This window comes from Pelodiscus sinensis, chromosome 29 (assembly GCF_049634645.1).
Source record: "Pelodiscus sinensis isolate JC-2024 chromosome 29, ASM4963464v1, whole genome shotgun sequence".
NCBI lineage: Eukaryota > Metazoa > Chordata > Testudines > Trionychidae > Pelodiscus > Pelodiscus sinensis.
Window position 1 is genome coordinate 12,838,435 of NC_134739.1, and position 18,966 is coordinate 12,857,400.

General features: G+C 59.5%; 1 protein-coding gene across 7 annotated transcripts in view; it reads left to right on the forward strand.

Moving 5' to 3' along the window:
- The window catches only part of SRCIN1 (SRC kinase signaling inhibitor 1), a 174,437-nt gene that overhangs the window by 72,411 nt on the left and 83,060 nt on the right, over positions 1-18,966 (forward strand). For all 7 annotated transcript variants that reach the window (XM_075911739.1, XM_075911738.1, XM_075911742.1 and 4 more), the window contains exon 2: positions 3,524-3,807. In XM_075911739.1, the coding sequence (XP_075767854.1) occupies positions 3,547-3,807 (261 nt within the window). In that variant the 5' untranslated portion in view covers positions 3,524-3,546. The remainder of the gene's footprint in view (positions 1-3,523; positions 3,808-18,966) is intronic.

Below are 18,966 nucleotides of genomic sequence, written 5' to 3' on the forward strand. Positions count from 1 at the left end.
TATTGGTCAAGTCACTTAACTGCTCTGTGCCTCAGTTTACCATCCCTAAATTGAGGATGACAGCCCCCCCCCCCCCTGTCTCTTAGGACAAATACTACAGGGTAGAGGGTTTCAAACTGTTTTTCTCATGCCCCAGTTGAAGAAAATCGCTGATGCTGTGACCTGACATAATGTGACTGGCGTGTGGGTTCCAGGGTGGGGCGGAGGAGGGGAGCTTTGGGGCGGAGGAGGGGGCTCTGGCTTTGGGGAGGGGGCAGAGCTGGGGCTGACCTCGAACGGCTCCAGGGCAGCGGTGCAGCGGGGGGGGCTCAGGCAGCTTCCTGCCTCTCCTGCTCCCCCCCCCCCGACCATGCTGCACCCAGAAGCAGCCAACAGCAGGTCCCCAGCCAATGGGAGTGCAGAGCTCGTGCTCGGGGCAGGGGCAGTGCACGGAGCCCTGTGTGCTCCCCCACCCCCAAACCTAAGCCGGGCCTGCTGCCTGCCACTTCTGGGGGGTAGCACGGTCTGCGGGGCCAGGCCAGGCAGGGAGCTGCCTTAGCCCCCCGCTGCTCACCTGACCCCTGCAGCCATGATCCCCGGGGCCCGACCTCCCACCACCCAGCCCTGGGGCGCGCCCCGTCGTGGGAAAACTGCTGCTCCGGATTGCAAGAGGCTCGGATATTTCCCTATAAAGACCCAAGCTCAACGTACTTCCTGTCGTGCAAACACTGCCACCTGGTGGCTAGAATCACCGCCTGGCGTTGTGTCCTAGGTCCTATACTATTAACAGCCGGGTGGAGATTCTCCATCAGTCCCTCTATCCAGCTGTGTCCGCCGGGCGCCTTCACCGCAGGCCCCTCCTTCCTCGCGTATGTCCGTGTCTGTAGCCCTGGCGACAGAGGTTTTAACCCCAGGGCCTGGCACCGACCCACCGCAGCCCCTCCAGGCCCCTGGGGCACTGTTGGGGTCTCGGGTTTGCGGGGGGCTCCAGAGGATCTGGGTGGGGGATGTTTTCCCAGCTCGGACGGTCTGAGGCTGAGCAGGGAGAGACCCCGAGGGCAGGGGCTGTGGGCGAGGTTCCCGGATCTGCGGCGGGCGTGTGCGCGTGGGGGGCTCCCAGCTCTGTGGCGCTCTGTCCGCGCAGGGGAGCACTGGGGTCGCTAGAGACAAGGACCCCACAGCAGGGAGGGGGCCAGGCAGGACGAGCCTACAAAGAGACGTGGGGCCGGAGGACCCTCGGGAAGGGGCCGAGGCCGGGCAGGGAGCTGGCTGAGGATGGGGTCACCCCGGGCCCTGTCGCACGAGGGTCCCACCGGCCGGGTCTTCGCCTCCGAGCGGGGCCGGCGGCCGAAAGGGCGGGACCCCCTTTTCCTCTCACCGGCCTCCCTTTCATTTTCTTTTTGGTGTGTCCGTCTGTCTGTGTCCTTCCGTGTGTGTCTGTTGTGCAGCCGCCTTGGCCCCTCCGCCGCGGGCCTGTGGCTGCCTCGGTGTCCCGTCGCCGGCTGGCCTTTTCCTTTGGACCTTGCCTCTGTGGTTCCCCCCGTCCTGTCCGCGTCTGTCACTGTCAGGAGCAGCAGCCCAGTCGCCCCCCTCCCCTCCTGCTGCGGCCTGTCCTGGTCACAGCCCCGACCTGCCTCCCTCCTCCCCAGCCCCGCATCCCACAGCCTGCCCCCTTCTCCAGAGCCTGAGATCCACCCCCACTGCCCCCTTTGCACCTCGGACACCAGGCCCTCGCGGGGGGGACCCAGAGAGGGGGAGCGCAGCTGGAAACGTGGCACTCTAGGCTGGGAGGGGGCAGTCGCAGGTATCTGGTGAGCCTCGCCCCCGAGCAAGGGCGGGCCAGTTCCCTTGGCGGCGGGAATGGCCGGCCCCCCTTGCCGGCCGTCACACTAGCTGGTCACAAAGTTCCCAGCCGGCCTTTGGCCCTGGAGGCCGGAGCCGGCGCTGAGTCCCCGGCACGGCGGAGGCCCCGGAACCCGCCCGGAGCCCTGAGCAGGCCTTGGCTTTAGCGTTGAGTAACGGCCTGGGGGGGGCGCCAGTGTGAGCCCATCCCTCCGGCCTCCTGCCTGCTCGGCCGCTGCCCACTCCGCCCCAGCCTGGCCTGCATCGGCGGGGCGGGGGCGTCCAAAAGCGCCCGGCCTGCGCCTTTCTTGGCAGGACTTCCCCCTCGCCTGGGATGGGAGCAGGGCCACGCGCTTGTGCACGTCCCTCCCCGGGTCAGTCGCTTCCCCAAACCGCCGGCGGGTGGAGGGAGCCGGCGTCCGGCAAGAGCTGCTGAAAGCCGAGCTCCCCAGCACACGGGCCCCGGGCAAAGCGTGGAGTCGATTCATTTGTATCGACTGTACGATTAGGCTCAGGCCTGGCCCGCGCCGGTTCCAGGAGCTCCCCCGCCCGCAGCTCTGCACTTTACATGGAGTAAGTGCTGGGCGCACAGGCAGCCCGGCTCCGACGACATTGAAACTGCAGAGCCGCTGCCCCGGCAACTCCCGGAGCCGGCTTGAGCTGGGATTGAGGCGTCCTGGCTCGCGCTGGCTCCGGGACCACCGGGCTCCGACGACATTGAAACTGCAGAGCTGCAGCAGCGGCAGCTCCCGGAGCCGGCACAAGCCGGGACACCAGCTCTGGGACCGCTGCGGCTCTGCCTCCCCTTCTCCCCTGCTCATCACAGAGAGGGTGCTCCTCCCCCCAGCACCGGCTCCTGCTCCCCCCCATTGCTGCCTCTGATACAGAGGCAGCAAGGGGGGCGGGGAAGCGAATAGTCGAACAGTCAGTCGACTACCCAAGAAGACAAGGCGTATCGGACCCCCGACTATTCGCTTCCACCCCCAGGCTGTGCCGGGCTTGTACGGCCGGCGCTGTGCGGCTGCTACCCGCCCCAGCTGCACTCCCGCTAACTCAGGGCCCCAGCCTGCTGTGCGAGGGGGAGCTTCGCACATCAGCCTCCCGCCTCTGGAGAAGGGGGTCGCCACGTGACTGAGGCCTGGTGCCTTGCCAACCCCTGACCCCTTGCCCCACTGGTATGCACCCCCTGGCTACACTGCTCCTCTAGCTCCGCGCAGGCTCAAACCAGCGGCCTGGGCTGGCAGGGTGCCACCCAGCCCCCGGCGAGGGACGCAAGTGGCTGGGCTGCATTGGGCCCTCGCTGCTGGCGAGCAGGGGGCCGTCTAGCCGAGTGGGGGAGCCCGCTGCCGGCGGCTGCATAGACGCTCCCCGGTGGCTGCGCACCACGCCCGCTGGGGCTCCAGCGCCTCACTGCGCTGGAGTACGTGTGCCGGGGAGTTAGGCCCCTCGTCCCCAGCCCCACAGAGCCCCCAGCCAGGCTGGGTTCGGGGCACCCCAGGGCTGGACTAGCAGGGCCTCACTGGATCCGGAGCAAGGAGCCAGCCTCCGGCCAGCCGGTGCTGTCAGCCCCGACCACGCAGCTCCGCAACAGCAGGGTCACCACTGGATTCCCGCCCCGGCCCCTCCAGCTGAGGCCTCCGGCTGCGGGCTGGCCGGAAGGCCCCTGACCCCAGCTCTGCTCTCTCCCCGCCGCCCTGTGCAGATCCCGAGAGGACGAGCACGCACATGATCTCGGCGGACGATGCGGAGTACCCGCGGGAATACCGGACCCTGGGGAACGGGACCCGGCGCTTCTCCAACGTGGGGCTGGTGCACACCTCGGAGCGCCGGCACACGGTGATCGCCGCCCAGAGCCTGGAGGCCCTCACCGGGCTCCAGAAGGCCGAGATGGACCGCAAGCGGGACGCCTTCATGGACCACCTGAAGAACAAGTACCCGCAGCACGCCCTGGCCATCCGCGGCCAGCAGGACAGGATCCGGGACCAGGTAAGGGCACCGGGTGCGTCGGGCGCCTGCCCCTTTCTAGGGGCTCCGGGAAGTCTCGCCCAGACCCGGCGCCGGCGCCTGGCAGCGATGTCACGTGGGGCATAAAAGGCTGGGCCGGGCTGCAAACAGGCCTCTCTCGGGGATGGGGGGAGGCGCATGGGGTGGGATTTTGGCCTTGGCGGAGGGGGCTTGGGGACAAGCTTTGGGGGCAGATGTACCTCCTGTGTGGGGACCTGGCGGGCTGGAGGGGGGGGCTAGCCGGCATGCGAGCGAGGAGGGGGAACCCAACCCAGTTCTCTCCAATTTGTTGTCAGGTCGGGACTGGCAAAGGGTGGGAGATCAACTGGCTGAGAGCCCATCCCCCGCCCCCTGCTCCCTCCCAACCCCCCGGGGGTCAACACCCCTGGACTCTGCGTGGCCCCCAAAACGCCTCCCGGCCTTCTCCCACCGGGGTGCTTCCTCCCTGGCTGTGGGTGCTGGGGGGAACCTAAGGAAACCGATCCCACAGCCTTGGCCCCGGCAACTAGTCCTGGGCTGGCTTGTGGGGAGGTGTTCCCAGTCCCTGTCCCCGAGTAGCCCCCCTGCCATGGGTAGCCCCGGGGGGGGGCTGGGTGCGAGGCGCCAGCCACGGCAGCACTGGATACAGGCACGTCTCCTCGGCCAGATTGCCAAGGGCTTAGCACCCAGATCTCCTTCCCAGCTCAGCTCCTGTTTCTGCCCCAAACAAGGGCCCGATTCTCCCCGGAGCCTCGCCCACCGGGGCCCCGATATGCTGGGCTCTTTGGAGACTCTGGCCCTGCTTGGGGGCGAGCACAGGTCCCCCAGGCGTTGCTACAGCCGGCTTTCTAGGCCGGGGTTGTGGGTTAGCCCTGGCCAGGCGGGGCTGTTGCCAGCCTAGTGCGGTAGCCGGCCGCGGGCGGACAGCTGGCCGCGTGGTCGTGTTCTAGAACCGCTCACGTGTGTCTCAAAGCGCCTCCAGCCGTCGGAGGGCTTGGAGGAGGGGACCCGCTTGCGTCTGGCACCAGGATTCCCCGCAGAACTTGCGAGGTTCGGTGCTGGCGCTGAGCGTGGCCGCGATGCCCGGGCCACCCCCCGCTGCAGCCTGGTGGCTAAGGGGTGTAGCGGAACCGGTCCCTATGTGCAATGAGCGACTGGCCCAACAGGAGGGGGGAAGAGCAGTGCCGCAGTTGCCTGATCTCCATAGTACGCAATGCCTTTTAGCGCCGGTGTAGTGTGTGCAGCAATGGGGCGAGCTCCCCCACACGCACGGCCTGCCCGTGGGGAGGCACGCGGGTAGAGCACCAGCGTGAGACGCAGGAGACGCGGGTTCAGTTCCCGGCTCAGCCACTGCCCTGCTGGGTGACCGTGGGAAAGTCACATCGCCGCCCGGTGCCTCAGTTTCCCTTGACACCGAACTCCTTCATAAAGCCCTTGGCGAGCAGTTGATGGAAAGAGCAAAGTAGGAATAAGTCCCCTGAGCCTCTCTGGGATCCCAGGATCTGTCCCGATCAGTTTCTGCCCTGCACTTACTGGCAAAGTGTGTGAGATGGAGGCCTGCCCTCCAGGGAGTGGGGAGCTGACCTGGGCTGGAACGGCCTGTAATCCTGTCACTCGGTCTCTGTCCCGGGCGGGGGGTTCCCCTGGGCTCCCGGTGGTCAGGGAACTCCCACCGGTGCTCGACGATCTCCCAGTGACATGTGGAGTCGAGCGAGGGGCCAGGGATCCTCTGGCTTGCCTGGGAATCTCCATCATGCTAAGCTCCGGGCGCCCCAACCAGCAGTGAGGATGCAGGCTGGGCCCTGTGCCACCCCCCACGGTCCGGGCTGGGGCGCTCAGCAGGCCTGGTAGCTAAGAGGGAAAGGCAGCTGGAGGCCAAAGACTGGGGGGGGGGGTACGGCTGGATATGGCAGCGTCTCCCAAGGGGCGGAGGGCGTCAGCTGCTTCCGGACGAGAGCTTGCGCCCACCCAGCAGGCCAGCAGCCGGTGGGGACAGGGCTGAATTGTACCCTGCACCGCCGCAGCGGGTGCGGCAGGATTCTGGAGACTGGGCACCTGAACCCCCCGGGAGCGGAATTTACGGGTCTCTTTCCCCACGTCGGTGGGGGGAGGGGGAGGGAGCTTTGGGGGGCACCAGTCAAGTTGCCTCGTTAGCAGAGGCTGCTCTGCCGAGGGGGAGTCCTGGCCCAGCCCGGGGCCTGCGAGCCAGAACTGAGGGGCATGAGTGGACCGGGGGGAGGAGGGAGAGACGCGGGGAGCCCAGGGTCAGAAAGCCGGGGCGGCCAGGCCTTTTACCTGCCTGCTGCAGCGACTCCTCCTGCCAGGCTGCTGCCGGGAACCACACACCCCTGCCCCGACGGCAGCAGCCATGAGAAAGCCGCTTGGGCGTTTGAGGCCCTGTTCTACCTGTGGCATCAAACCCCGCCCACACCTCCCCTCCCCGGGGGGCTCGGCAGCCTGGCGGGGTTCAGGGCGGAGCTGGTGCTAGCCCCCCTCCATACAAACTCCCAGCAGTGCCTGCTGATCTGTTTGTCACCCGCCAGGAGATTTCATAAGAACGGCCGGACTGGGTCAGACCAAAGGTCCATCTAGCCCAGGAGCCTGTCTGCCCACAGCGGCCAGCACCAGGTGCCCTGGAGAGGGTGGACTGAAGACAATGATCAAGCGATTTGTCTCCTACCATCCCTCTCCAGCCTCTGACAGACAGAGGCCAGGGACACCATTTTATCCCCTGGCTAATAGCCTTTTATGGACCTAACCTCCATGAAATTACCTAGCTTCTCTTTAAACTCTGTTCTAGTCCTAGCCTTCACAGCCTCCTGCAGCAAGGAGTTCCACAGGCTGACTGCACGCTGTGTGAAGAAGAACTTTCTTTTATTTCCTCTACGGGGCGGGGAGGGGCAAGATAAATATGTTTTCCTAAGGCCTGTGAAGTGCCAGATTGGGATGCAGGAGACATGGGTTCTGTTCCCTGCTCTGTCACTGGTCTGGTAGGTGACCTTAAACAAAGTCACATCGCCGCTCTGGGCCTCGGTTTCCCCATAAACATCAAAATGGCCATTCTGGGTCATATCAAAGGTCCATCAATCCCAGGGTCCTGTCTTCTGACAGTGCTGGATACTGCAAAGAACATGAACTAAACAGGGCAGTTACTGAGTAATCCTTCCTATGTTGTCGAATTCCAGCTTCTTTGTCGTCAAAGATTTAGGGGCATGTGGTTACATCCCTGACCATCTTGGATAGTAGCTGTTGAGGGACCTATCCTCCAGGAATTTAATTCTAATTCTTTTTAAAACACACTTACCCTTCTGGCCACCACAATATCCCCCAGCAAGGAGTTCCACAGGTTGACTGGGCAGCGTGTGGCGAAATACTTCCTTTGGTGCGTTGTAAATCCGCCGCTTATTCTTTTCATGCAGTGACTCCTGGTTCTTGCGTTATGAGGAGGCTGCCTTCCTCCGTACGTTTCCCTGTTCTAATACGTCTTTCGTGAGAGGGGTACGAAGACTGCCTGCAGTATTTAGGACGTGGCTGCGCCATACATGTAGAGAGGGACATCATGACATTTTCTGTCTTAGTAGCGATTTCTCTCCTAAGGGCTCCCGACATTCTCTTTGCTTTTTTGTCTGCCGTGGCGCACGGAGCAGATGTTGTCAGAGAACTCGCCACAGTGATTGCAAGAGCTATCTCCAGCCTGGCAACAGCTCATTTGTGTGCAGAGTTGGGATTCAGTTTTCCCATGTTCATTACTCTGCATTTATCAGCCCTGAATGTCATCTGCCGGTTTGTTGCCCAATCACTCCCGTTTGTGAGATCCCTTTGCACAGCTCCGCCGTCAGCACCCCACGTAACCGGCGTGAGTCATTTTAGTGTCAGCTGCAACCGGCGCGGCCTCGCCCCGCACCCCTTTCCCCAGATGTCTACCGTGTATTGGAGAGAGCTTGTCTGGGCATCTGTCTGTCTGTCTGTTTCTTCAAAAACGCCTCCTACATGGAAAGAGCTAGGAGCACCAAATTCAGGAGGCAGCTTCCTTTTAGCAGAGCTCAAAGCAAGGGCGGGGTTTGGTGGTGCCAGGACAGTGGGATGTGCCTGGAATGGGATTGCGTCTCAGCAAACCAAACAGAAAAGAGACAATCACCAGACAGGTGAAAGGGGCTGGCTGGGGGCACCCCCCCTCCCTGTCTGGAACTGCCCCAGCCCCAAGCCTCCCACCCCCAAGTGCCATTTAAAAGGGGCTCGGGGGGGGGGGGGCGCTGAAGCTTCCCCCCCCCATCTCTCATGGCTTGTGTGACGTAGTGGGGGGTACCTTGCTGGTTGCGATGCTGAGGCTGTGGGTGACCCCCACTGGCTGCTGCCTGTAGCACAGCCCAGCAGGACAGGGGATGAGTCACTAGGCCAGGGTCTCGCAACCTGTCCGACCAGCTACCCCCCAGGGAGAGAAACAAAGGAAGGGGGAATGCTGCCCCTGGCTGGGGGGCAGGGCTGGAAGAGAGTTTTAGTTTCTGTCTGGGAGCATGGAGGAGACAGCCTAGGGAAAGGGGCTGGGATTTAGGGGCCCAGTCTCCCCCATCTCGAGGGGGGCTGAGGCATCCTAGGCCTGCCCTGGAACCAGATTGCATCTGTGCTGAGCTGTATCCTGGAGAAGCAATAAACTCCCTCTGTTCTACTGGCTGGCGGAGTCTGTCTGTGCCATTACGGGGGTGCAGGAGACGGGAAAACCCCAATGCGCCGTCACAGCTTGAACAAAGACATGAACTGGAAGGGCCATTATATTCAACACCCAAAGGACATCGGGCACTTACAGCCAGGGCCGGATTAAGACCTTTAGAAGCCCTAAGCCCTGAAAAGATGATGGTGACCCCATATGTAATTCAAAATAAAAACAATACTATACCGTAAAATCTCATATTTTTTTTGGTATCCTGCTTTGCTGGTGCCCTACGCACGTGCTTAGTCTGCCTATTGGCTAATCCAGCCCTGTTTACAGCCCAGTCTATTAGCCTCATTTAGCATGGAGACGTTCATTGACAGATTTTTCTTTCCCGCCCGCCTCTCCCCTTTTTTCCTGCTTTATAATTCAACCTCTGCGCCTCTTGCTCCGTATCTGTCCCTGAAGGAGGGGGTGGTGCCCACGAAAGCTCACGAGACCATCCATCTCTATTTCAGTTCGTGGGACCGTTGTTGTTTTCAGGGTTTTGTCGTGGATAAATATGGTGAACAGCAGCATCGGTGGTGGTACAGTGGGCACCCGGCTGTCTACCGCTCTCCGCTGTGAAAACTGACCATTTCTCCCTCCCTTTGTTCCCTATCTTGTAACCACTTCCTGACCCACGCAAGGACCTTTTCTCGTGGCCCGTGGCCCCTTACGTGGCTCGAGGCGTTGGTGAGGGTCCATGTGAGAGGCTGTCTGGAAAGAAAGGCAATAATAGTGAGTTGCTTTGAGATCTGCGGCTGAAAAGGGCTAGGTAAGAGCTAGGAGTTACAATCATTCTGTTCCAGGCAGCATCCCAGGGAAGGGGAAGGGCCGGTTGTAATTACGTCGCAGGCAGTTCCAAAGGGAAACGCATCCTTTGTCGAACGCTGCTGTTCAAACGCCCGCACGCCCTACGAGAGAGAACATTCCGCCTCGGTTCCCGCCCCCCATTCAGCCTTTACTCTGCCCTCAGCTCCGTGGATCCATCTGTGGCACGTGTGCAGCGAGGGGAGAAATCCCACTCCGGGAGAGCAGAGGACAATCGGTGACATGGGGGGGCCGTTTGTCAGGCGGCTTTATGATTCCTGGCGTTTATTTCTCTTCCCGTAGCGCCCGGGACTTGGGCTCGGATCCGGACCCCGTGGGGCTGGGCGCTGCACCTCTGCGGCAGCCTGGCTGGATAAACCTGGCAGACAGAGGAAGCGCCACCGCCCCTAGTTGCAGAGAGGGTAGGGAGGTACAGGAAGATGAAGCCGCTTGCCTGCCATCCGCCTGGCGGAGGGGGGAGCTGGGACAGAGCTCGAGACTGGTCGCAGATCCCTTACAGCCTGGTCTCGGGTCTTGCCAACCCGGCAGCCGGCCGCTGTTCTGGGCGCTAGTGCAGCCTCCCCGTGACTCACATTTCACAGTGTTTTCTGGCAGCCAGCCCCTTGCTTTCCTGCCGTTCCGACATGCCGGGGCATTAACGGCACCCGGAGCCTCTCTTGTGGTTTGCGATCTGGTTGGAACGATTTGCCAGGCCTGTGCCAAGTTCCCTGCCCGACGCAAACGCCTCGGTCCTGTGAAAGTGGAGGGTCCGTTTGGTCCCGAGCCAGCGCGCTGCAAGGGGGAAGCCGCCGGGCGTCCCGTGGGCCGGGAGGCCCGGGCGTGGCGGGGAAGCCGCCGGGTGTCCCGTGGGCAGGGAGGCCCGGGCGTGGCGGGGAAGCCGCTGGGTGTCCCGTGGGCCGGGAGGCCCGGGCGTGGCGGGGAAGCCGCCGGGTGTCCCGTGGGCCGGGAGGCCCGGGCGCGGCGGGGAAGCCGCCGGGTGTCCCGTGGGCCGGGAGGCCCGGGCGTGGTGGGGAAGCCGCTGACACCGAGGTGGCAGGTTGGGAAGAGGGTGGGGAGCGGGCAGAGGTCGCTGAGAGCGTTCCAGCATTACCAGGGCTGGGGAATCTGTATTTGGTGGCCTCAGCCCAGTTAAGAACAGAAGAACGGCCGGACTGGCTCAGAGCAAAGCTCCATCTGGCCCAGTGCCCTGTCTGCCGACAGCGGCCAGCACCAAGTGCCCCGGAGGGAGTGGCCGGAACAGGGAACCATCATGTGATCCCTCCTCCGTCGCCCATCTTCGCGGGGCCGTGGTCATTCCGGCTGGCCGGCCTCACGCTCATGAAGCACCAGCCAGAGAGTCACCCGGCGTGGCATGCGCCGTCTCTGCAGCGGCCCCGTTCCCCTTTGGAGCCAGAGAGCGATTTCCTGGTGGAGCGCTCGCGGCGTTGTGGTTCTGAACACAATCCTATTGATTTGGAAAAAGGCTCCCCTCCCCCTCCCCCCGGCCGGCTTTTCCAGAGAGCCCTGCCCGCGTGGACGCCGGCACTGGAGGGTTCTTCGGGATGGTTCTGATTGGGGCTGAGCCGTCTGGATGCTCACCGGGGCTGTTTCCAAGGAAAAGTCCCTGGAAATGCGCTGGGGAGGGTGAGACGGGCCGCTGAGCCAAGCGCCTGTGCAAGGCTCTCGGTAGCTGTTCCACGCCCTGGCTTTAAGTGGGATTTAGGGACTTGCCTGCGTCGGGGTCGCCGACCTTCTGAAGCACGAGATCACTTTTTGAATGTACGTGCAATCCGAGATCCGACACTGGCCCCGCCTCCTCTGTGCCCCTTCTCTGAGGCCCCGCCCCCTCTCCCTCCCTCCCTCCCTCCCTTTCCGCACGCTGGGGCAGCAGGTTGGGGTGCAGGCTCCGGTCTTGGGTGAAGAGGTTTGGCGTGTGAGAGGGGCTCTGAGCTGAGCTTGGGGCAGGCCATTGGGGTACCGGAGGGGGTTCTAGGTGCCAGCTCTGGGACAGTGTTTGGATGCAGGGGTGCTCAGGGCAGGGGCTTGGGGTGCAGGAGGGGTTCGGGATGTGGCCTCCGGCTGGACACTACTAACCTCAGGTGGCTCCTAGATGGGGGTGCAGTGGGGCTAAGGCAGGCTCCTCCTGCTCTGGCCCTGCACCGCTCCCAAAAGCAGCCAGCAAACTCCCTCCCAAGCCCTGTTGTGCCCCCTCTCCCTGCTCTGTGGAGACAGGATGCAGAGTGAGGGGGGGGCTCCTTGACATCAGCCCCCTTCTTTCCAAGGGGACAGCTGCAAGGCAAAGGGCAGGAGATGCGCAGCAGCAGGGGGAGGGGCCGCTGAAGCACCGGCATTTGGTAGCCGCTTGGCCAAACCAGTCAGGATCCCCTGTCAGAGGCTCCCAAGATCGACCGGTAGATCCCGATCGACTGGCGGGTGACCGCTGGGCTAGGTCGTGCGCTGGGGCACCGCCCAAGGCAGCCAGAGAGACTCAAAGGAACACAAGCCACGGCGTTGGGGTGCCACTCCACAGACAAGCGGGTGCTGCCCCTTGGGGTGGGGCACAGATTCCCAGGTCTCTGAGCCCGCAAGGGGCCAGTGTGGCTGGCTGGCTGCATAACACAAGCCAAAGAACCGCCCCACCGCAATCCCCAGAGCAGAGCTCCCAGAAGCACAACCCGTCTAGGGACGTAAATATCCAGCAAAATAGTTCGCGGTTAACCAGTTGTAGTTCTATCGGTGCACTGGTTCCTCGTGGGTGGGCCGCCGCAGGGTAGCCACCGGGGGGGTCCACGGGGGCTGTGAGCAGGCATGGCGGGGCTGCTGCGGCTGGAGTCGGGGTTCCCCCTGCCCCCGCCTGGGTCCGCTGCAGCGCGGCCGGGTGCCACCTACCCGCCATGCTGGGTCCCCGCCTGCCGCCCTGATCTCGCTGGGTCCCCGCCTGCCGCCCTGACCTCGCTGGGTTCCCACCTGCCGCCCTGATCTCGCTGGGTTCCCGCCTGCCACCCTGATCTCGCTGGGTTCCCGCCTGCCGCCCTGATCTCGCTGGGTTCCCGCCTGCCGCCCTGACCTCGCTGGGTTCCCGCCTGCCGCCCTGATCTCGCTGGGTTCCCGCCTGCCACCCTCATCTCGCTGGGTTCCCGCCTGCCACCCTGATCTCGCTGGGTCCCCGCCTGCCGGCCCGCCGGGCTCACAATCCGGTTAACCAGTTACCTGGTTAGCATGACGCTGACCGGGTAACCACGGGGGCGTTTTGTGAGAGCAGGCCGGGGAGGGGCACAGCCACGCACACCCGCGGGAGGCAGCTTCCATCCTGCTCCCCTGCCGATAAGGGAACAAGAGGACAGTCCTTGGCATCCGTGAGTTCCACCGGTGCCCCCATCCCTTCACCAGCCAGGAGTGAGAGACCTGCACCCGGTGCAAGTACTTTCCCCTCGCTCCCTTATCCTCAGGGGAAGGGGAAAGGGGAAGGGGAAGGGGAAGGAAAGCTGCCCCCCGCCCTCCCGAAACGCCGCCCTTGCGGGGAACCAGTTACCCTTCTACATCCCTACGCCAGTCTCGATTTAAAAATTGTCAGTGCTAGGAAATCTGCCTCGACCCTGGGGAAATTGTCCCGAGGGCTAATTCCACTGTTAAACATTCACATCTTGTATCCGCTCTGACTTCTGTCCAGCTGATCCTGTTAGATCTTTCTCTGCGCGACTGAAGAGCTCAGTGTTAAATACGCTTCCCGATATTGATACCCGTAAGCGGATAACCACTGAGCACCACACCCCGGAGTCCTAGCTGGCACCCCACCCCCGTCCAAGGCAGAAACCAGCAAACAAGGAGACGGTGGCCCCACATGGGGAGGAAAGAAAACAAGCAATATTCCTCGTCTCTCAGCGCGTTAAACAATTACCGAGAGTAACCGAACATAGAAGGGATGCAGCCGGTAGGTGTCAACCTTTAAATGACATTGGGATGCAGCCAGGATCCAGGCCTCTTTGAAACGTTGCCGGCTTGCGCGGATTTTTAACACATAGGCCAAGCGGGCAGAGGGAGGCTGCCCGATAATGTAGGACCCAATTTCAGCTGGTTTAAAATATTAGAGAGGCGCACGGTTAGCACTTTGGATAGGAATAGAAATGTTTGGGGGCCGTCCTGCTCCAGCAGCCCCCAACGCTTTCCCCCGTGGCGCCAGTGCCCGTGACGTGGGACGTTTATTTTGATCCTACGTCTATCGATCCTGAAGAAGGCAGGTGCACGCGTTACCGCCAACCCCCAGCAGGCTGTCAGCAAGTCGACAGCAGAGCCCGATGCGGCAGCTACCACATTTCAAACCCAGATGGGTGAGCGCGGTAAACGGCAGGTGAACCATCAACAGCGGAATGAGACAGAGAAGTGAAACTGACTAATAGACCAGATTAGCAGCCCTGTCTTGCTGTCAGTCTGAGGTTTGGCCTGTGTGCCCCGCCCCCTCTTTAGCCGCCGCAGGACCAAGTGCTGCCTCCTGCTGGTGGAAATCTATAAAATTATACCTGGTGTGGAAAAAGGGAATACAGGCGACTCCCGACTTACAACCGCCCGCATTTACAACCATTTTTTCATGCAAGATAGCTCCTAACCGCCCCCACCAATTTACGTCCGCAGCTCGTATTTACGACAGCGTATGACGCAGACTCCACACGTTTTCCCAAAACAGGAAACACACAAGGTCAGTCAGACGCACCAGTCTGCAGCTGCTGCTTGACCTGAGCGCATCTCCGCCCCATTGGTCTTCACTTTTGAGTTATTTTTGTGCATTATTTGAACTATTTAGTTTAATTTTCCTCCATTTCCGTAGTCAATTTTGGTATTTTTAGGGTATGAAATAGGTTTCTGGGAACAGAACCGCCATTTATAACATTGTGCCTACGGGAAATAAGGGTTCAACTTATGATGGCTTGACTTACAGTGGTTCTCCAGGAACCAATTAGGTCGTAAATGTGGGGGGGGCCCTAAAAAGGAAAAGTTATTTACTTAGTCCCACAATATAAGAACTAGAGGTCACCAAATGAAGTGACCAGGCAGCAGGTTTTAGATAAACCAAAGGAAGTTTTTCTTCACTCAGTGCACAGTCAACTTGTGGAACTCCTTGCCAGAGGATGTGATGAAGGCCAGGACTTTAACAGGGTTCAAAAAAGAGCTAGATAGATTCATGGAGGTTAGGTCCATCAATGGCTATTAGCCAGGATGGAAGGAATGGTGTTTCTAGCCTCTGTTTGTCTGGAAATGGGTGACAGGAGAGGGATCTCCTGAGGATTCCCTGTTGTGTTCCCTCCCTCTGGAGCATCTGGTATTGGCCACTGTCGGCCGACAGGACCCTGGGCTAGATGGCCTGACCCAGGATGGCTGTTCTTATATTCTCAAATGCGGGAAGTAAGCAAACACCAGGAAGTTTTGATTTTTTTTTAATCCGTTTTAATTGATTAATATAAACCAGTAATGTACCAATCTCTTCCCAACGTGTGCCCCTTTAATGCAGCCTGAAGAACACCTAGCATGCCTGAATTGTTATTTAAGGTGTGTGGTCCAGTAGCAACGAAAGCCCCCAGCTGCAAACGAAGCCGTTGCGCAAGGTGCTGTACACAGCGTGACAGTCCCTGCTCGGGACAGGTTGCAGACTATGTAGATCAGACAAAGGGTGAGAGGGAAAGGAGAGATAGACGTCCAAGCTAATGTCCGGTCCATTAGCCCATGCTTTCTCCACGGCTACGACAAATCAGGAAAGAGATCTTGGCGTTATCGTGGACAGTTCTCTGAAAACATCCACACAGTGTGCAGCGGCGGTCAAAAAGGCAAATAGAATGTTAGGAGTTATTAAGAAAGGGATAGAAAATAAGACACAGAATATCTTACTGCCCCTGTATAAAACTATGGTACGCCCACATCTTGAGTACTGTGTACAGATGTGGTCTCCTCACCTCAGAAAAGATATTTTGGCCTTGGAAAAGGTTCAGAAAAGGGCAACTAAAATGATCAGGGGTTTGGAACGGGTCCCATATGAGGAGAGGTTAAAGCGACTGGGACTTTTCAGTTTGGAAAAGAAGAGACTGACGGGGGATAGGATCGAGGTCTATAAAATCATGAGTGGTGTGGAGAGGGCTGATAAAGAAAAGTTATTCATGAGTTCCCATAATAGAAGGACTAGAGGACACCAAATGAAATTAATGCGTAGCACGTTTAAAACTAATACACAAAAGTTCTTCTTCACACAGTGCATAGTCAACCTGTGGAACTCCTTGCCAGAGGAGGCTGTGAAGGCTAGGACTATAACAGAGTTTAAAGAGAAGCTAGATAATGTCATGAAGGTTAGGTCCATAAAAGGCTATTAACCAGGGGGTAGAAATGGTGCCCCTGGCCTGTGTTTGTCAGAGGCTGGAGACGGATGGCATGAGACAAATCGCTTGATCATTGTCTTTGGTCCACCCCCTCCGGGGCACCTGGTGCTGGCCACTGTCGGCAGACAGGCTCCTGGGCTAGATGGACCTTTGGTCTGACCCAGTCCGGCTGTTCTTATGTTCTTATGTCAGCCCTCTCCTTTCCTGGACGGGTTGAGCTCAGCAGAAGCATGGCTCCTCCCGCTAACTCCAGAAGACGGTTGGCTTTGCCTCGTGTAACAGGGAGGAGCTGTGTGTACTCCGACGGTCAGCCTGGCATTCCAAGTGGGTGCCTTTGAGACAGCTGGAAACAGGGCGACCACCCAGCTAGCACACGTGAAAAATCAGGACAAGGTGGCGGGTAATTGGGACCTAAATACAACAAAGCTGTGACTGTCAGGACAGCCGGGCACCCGCGCTGGAAAATACATTGACGCAGCGGCAAATATGTGGGCTTCCATGGGAACCCCCCTTCCTGTGAACAGATCCTCAGCCAAGTGGCCTTGCTGTGGTCTGACTTGGGTTGGATGGTTAGAAATGTGGGTAATGATATTGATGAATGGAAACGGGATGATCCTTTCCCCTCTCCCCTGTGCATGACCCACTGGTCTGAATTGTTTTTAGAACTGGCTGTGCAGCTGAGACCTTGCATGGCAGGTGCCAGCTGGGAACACACGTTTGTGCAGATAAATGGCAAACCCCGGAGACCAAAGGATTACAAACACTCTTCTGACCAAAACCCTGCCAAGGCAAGGTCCCCAGCTATACAGTCCCTCTTCTGATGTCCTATGGGTTGCAGGCTCCAGCGCAGAGTTAAATACAGTACAGTGGCTAACAATGTTCCTTCTAATTGTGTCCAACCCATGTGCGGAATCAATTTTGCTACATGCACCAAAGGCTGTGTGGCTGTGCACCACCCGTATAAACACGTGTTTCCAGCTGTGGGCGCTCTGCTACTCAGCTGGGTGGCATTTGAAGCTTGCCTGGGGTGGCTGCCCAAGCCCTCCGCTGGCAGGGAACACTGGTGGCGAGAGCAGATATGTGCCTCTTTGTAGACGAAAGAAAAGTAAATAAAAGCCTGGGATTGAAGCTTGCTCGGTTTTGATGCAGAATAAAAAAGGCTGCGGCAGTGCTGGTGGCTGGCTCACCACAGCGGATTTGCAGCTGCCCAGAATAAATCTGGCTTTAGAATAAATAAATATATATCAGCAACCGTGGCCAAGCGAATCTACTGACTATTTGAGAGAGGTCGTCTGTGTGTCTATCTGTCCGTCTGTCTCTTTGTTCAAGAACTCCTCCTACACGCTAAGAGCTACGGGAGTGTTTCTCAACCTTTTTTTGTATCAAGTACCCCTTTAAAAAAAATTATAAGTACCCCCAGTACCTACAGTTTTCAGGCACACACATTTTTTTCCTCACCATTGCCACACATTTGTTTAAAACACTTAACCGTAGCCAACAGGGGACAACATTTTGGGGTGTAAAAAGTACAAAAATAATAAAACTTCAAACAAAAATTCCGTTTTCTCCAAATTTCAGTTGTGTTGACATGCTCCCCAGACTTCTCTCGAGCACCGTTGAGGGTCCTTGTACCGCGACTAGAGAAACACTGAGCTAGGGCCATCAAATTCTGTATACACCGTCCTCTTAACATGACTTACAGCAGGGTCGGGGTTTGGTTGTGCCAGGAAAATGGGAGGTGCCTGGAATGGGATTGATGCTCGGAAAGGGGAAAGGGAACACGCTGCTATATAATGACCCCATCAGGGCAGCAGGGGGTGCAGGATGGAAAGCAGGGACAATTATACTGTGGAGTGACGGGGGGAGAGCCCAGAGATGGGGACCAGGACAGCTATAACCCCTTTGGGCCAGCAGGGGGCAGAGGTGGAGAAAGGGACAGCTCTTTGCGATATATTCCAGAGTCTGTTTGTGTCTCTGTCTGTGTGTCTGTCCCTCAGCTGGGGGACATGCACCCCTCCCCCAGCTGTGCCCGCTGGAGCAGCAACGGCCATGGAGAGGCGTCTCTCACCTGGCCCCCAGCTGCTGCAGTGAGACAGGGCGGGCGCTGTCCTCATCCCATGGGACCCCCGCAGGGGGCGCGCGGGTGGGGGAGCACGAGAGCTGCTTTGAACAGCCCTTTGCCCGTCTTTGGAAGGTTGGTCATTTATGGCGCCCAGGGGCTTCGGGAGCATCCGTCCTGCCTCCTTGGTGCCTTCTTAAGGTGAACTTTTGGCCTAGTGCTTGTCGCTTGGGAGAACCAGGACTGCTGGGTGGTGCACCCAGGTCTGCCATTTCATCGCCTTATGCCCCAGTGCCCACCCCATAGAACACGGCATCGCCCCCTCCCAAGCACACAGGTGCTATTATTATTTAGCACTAAAAGACTTACCCGGGGCTGGCCTGGAGTGGCGGAGGCGACACAGCTGGCCCGTGGCTGCTCCCTGGGCTCGTGCGCTTGCTGCCCCAATCTGGTTGTTTGTGAGTATAACTGTCCCCGCTAGGGATGTAACAGTGGAGCCGATTAACTCATCAGTAAAAGCGTATCCGTTAATGCTATAGGCGACACGCATTCCCCCCTCGGTACATTTTTAGCAGGCTGGCTCAGTCCTGGCTCGCACCGGGTCCAGGATCTACCCCGCTGTGGCGCCGCATTTAAAGTGTATTAGGAGCCAGGCGGGCAGGCAGCCTGGCTCAGTTTTGGCTCATGCTGGGTCCGGGATCTCAGCTCCCTCCCGCCCCACAGGGGCTACTGCCACATCGCACTGCTGCCTCTGTATCACGGGGCGATAGCCAGCCGGTCCACAAGGGAAGCTGGTTTTTAAACTGGCTCCCCTCGTGGACCAGCTCCCGCCTGGCATCCCGCGCTGCTGCCTCTGATACAGAAGCAGCAGGACAAGTGGCAGGGGGCCCCTTGGGAGTGGGGCTGGAGCACACTGGTTGCTGGTCCCACCCCCTAGGGCTATAGAATAGTCGAGAAACTGATAAGAATTCATGAGGTTAATCGACTATTCAATTAACCGATATTTAACATCTCTAGTCCCTGCTATCACACCCCTCCCTTTCTGTTAGACAGAAAACAGTCCCATTCCAGGCACATCCCTTTGTCCTGGCACAGCCAAACCCTGACCTTGCTTTAACTTAGGGGCAGAGGAAGCTGCCTGCCAAATGTGGCGGTCCCAGCACTTACCGTTCAGGAGGAGTTCTTGCACAAACGGACGGACACATGGACAGACAGACGCACAAACTCTCTCAGTTCTGTGATAG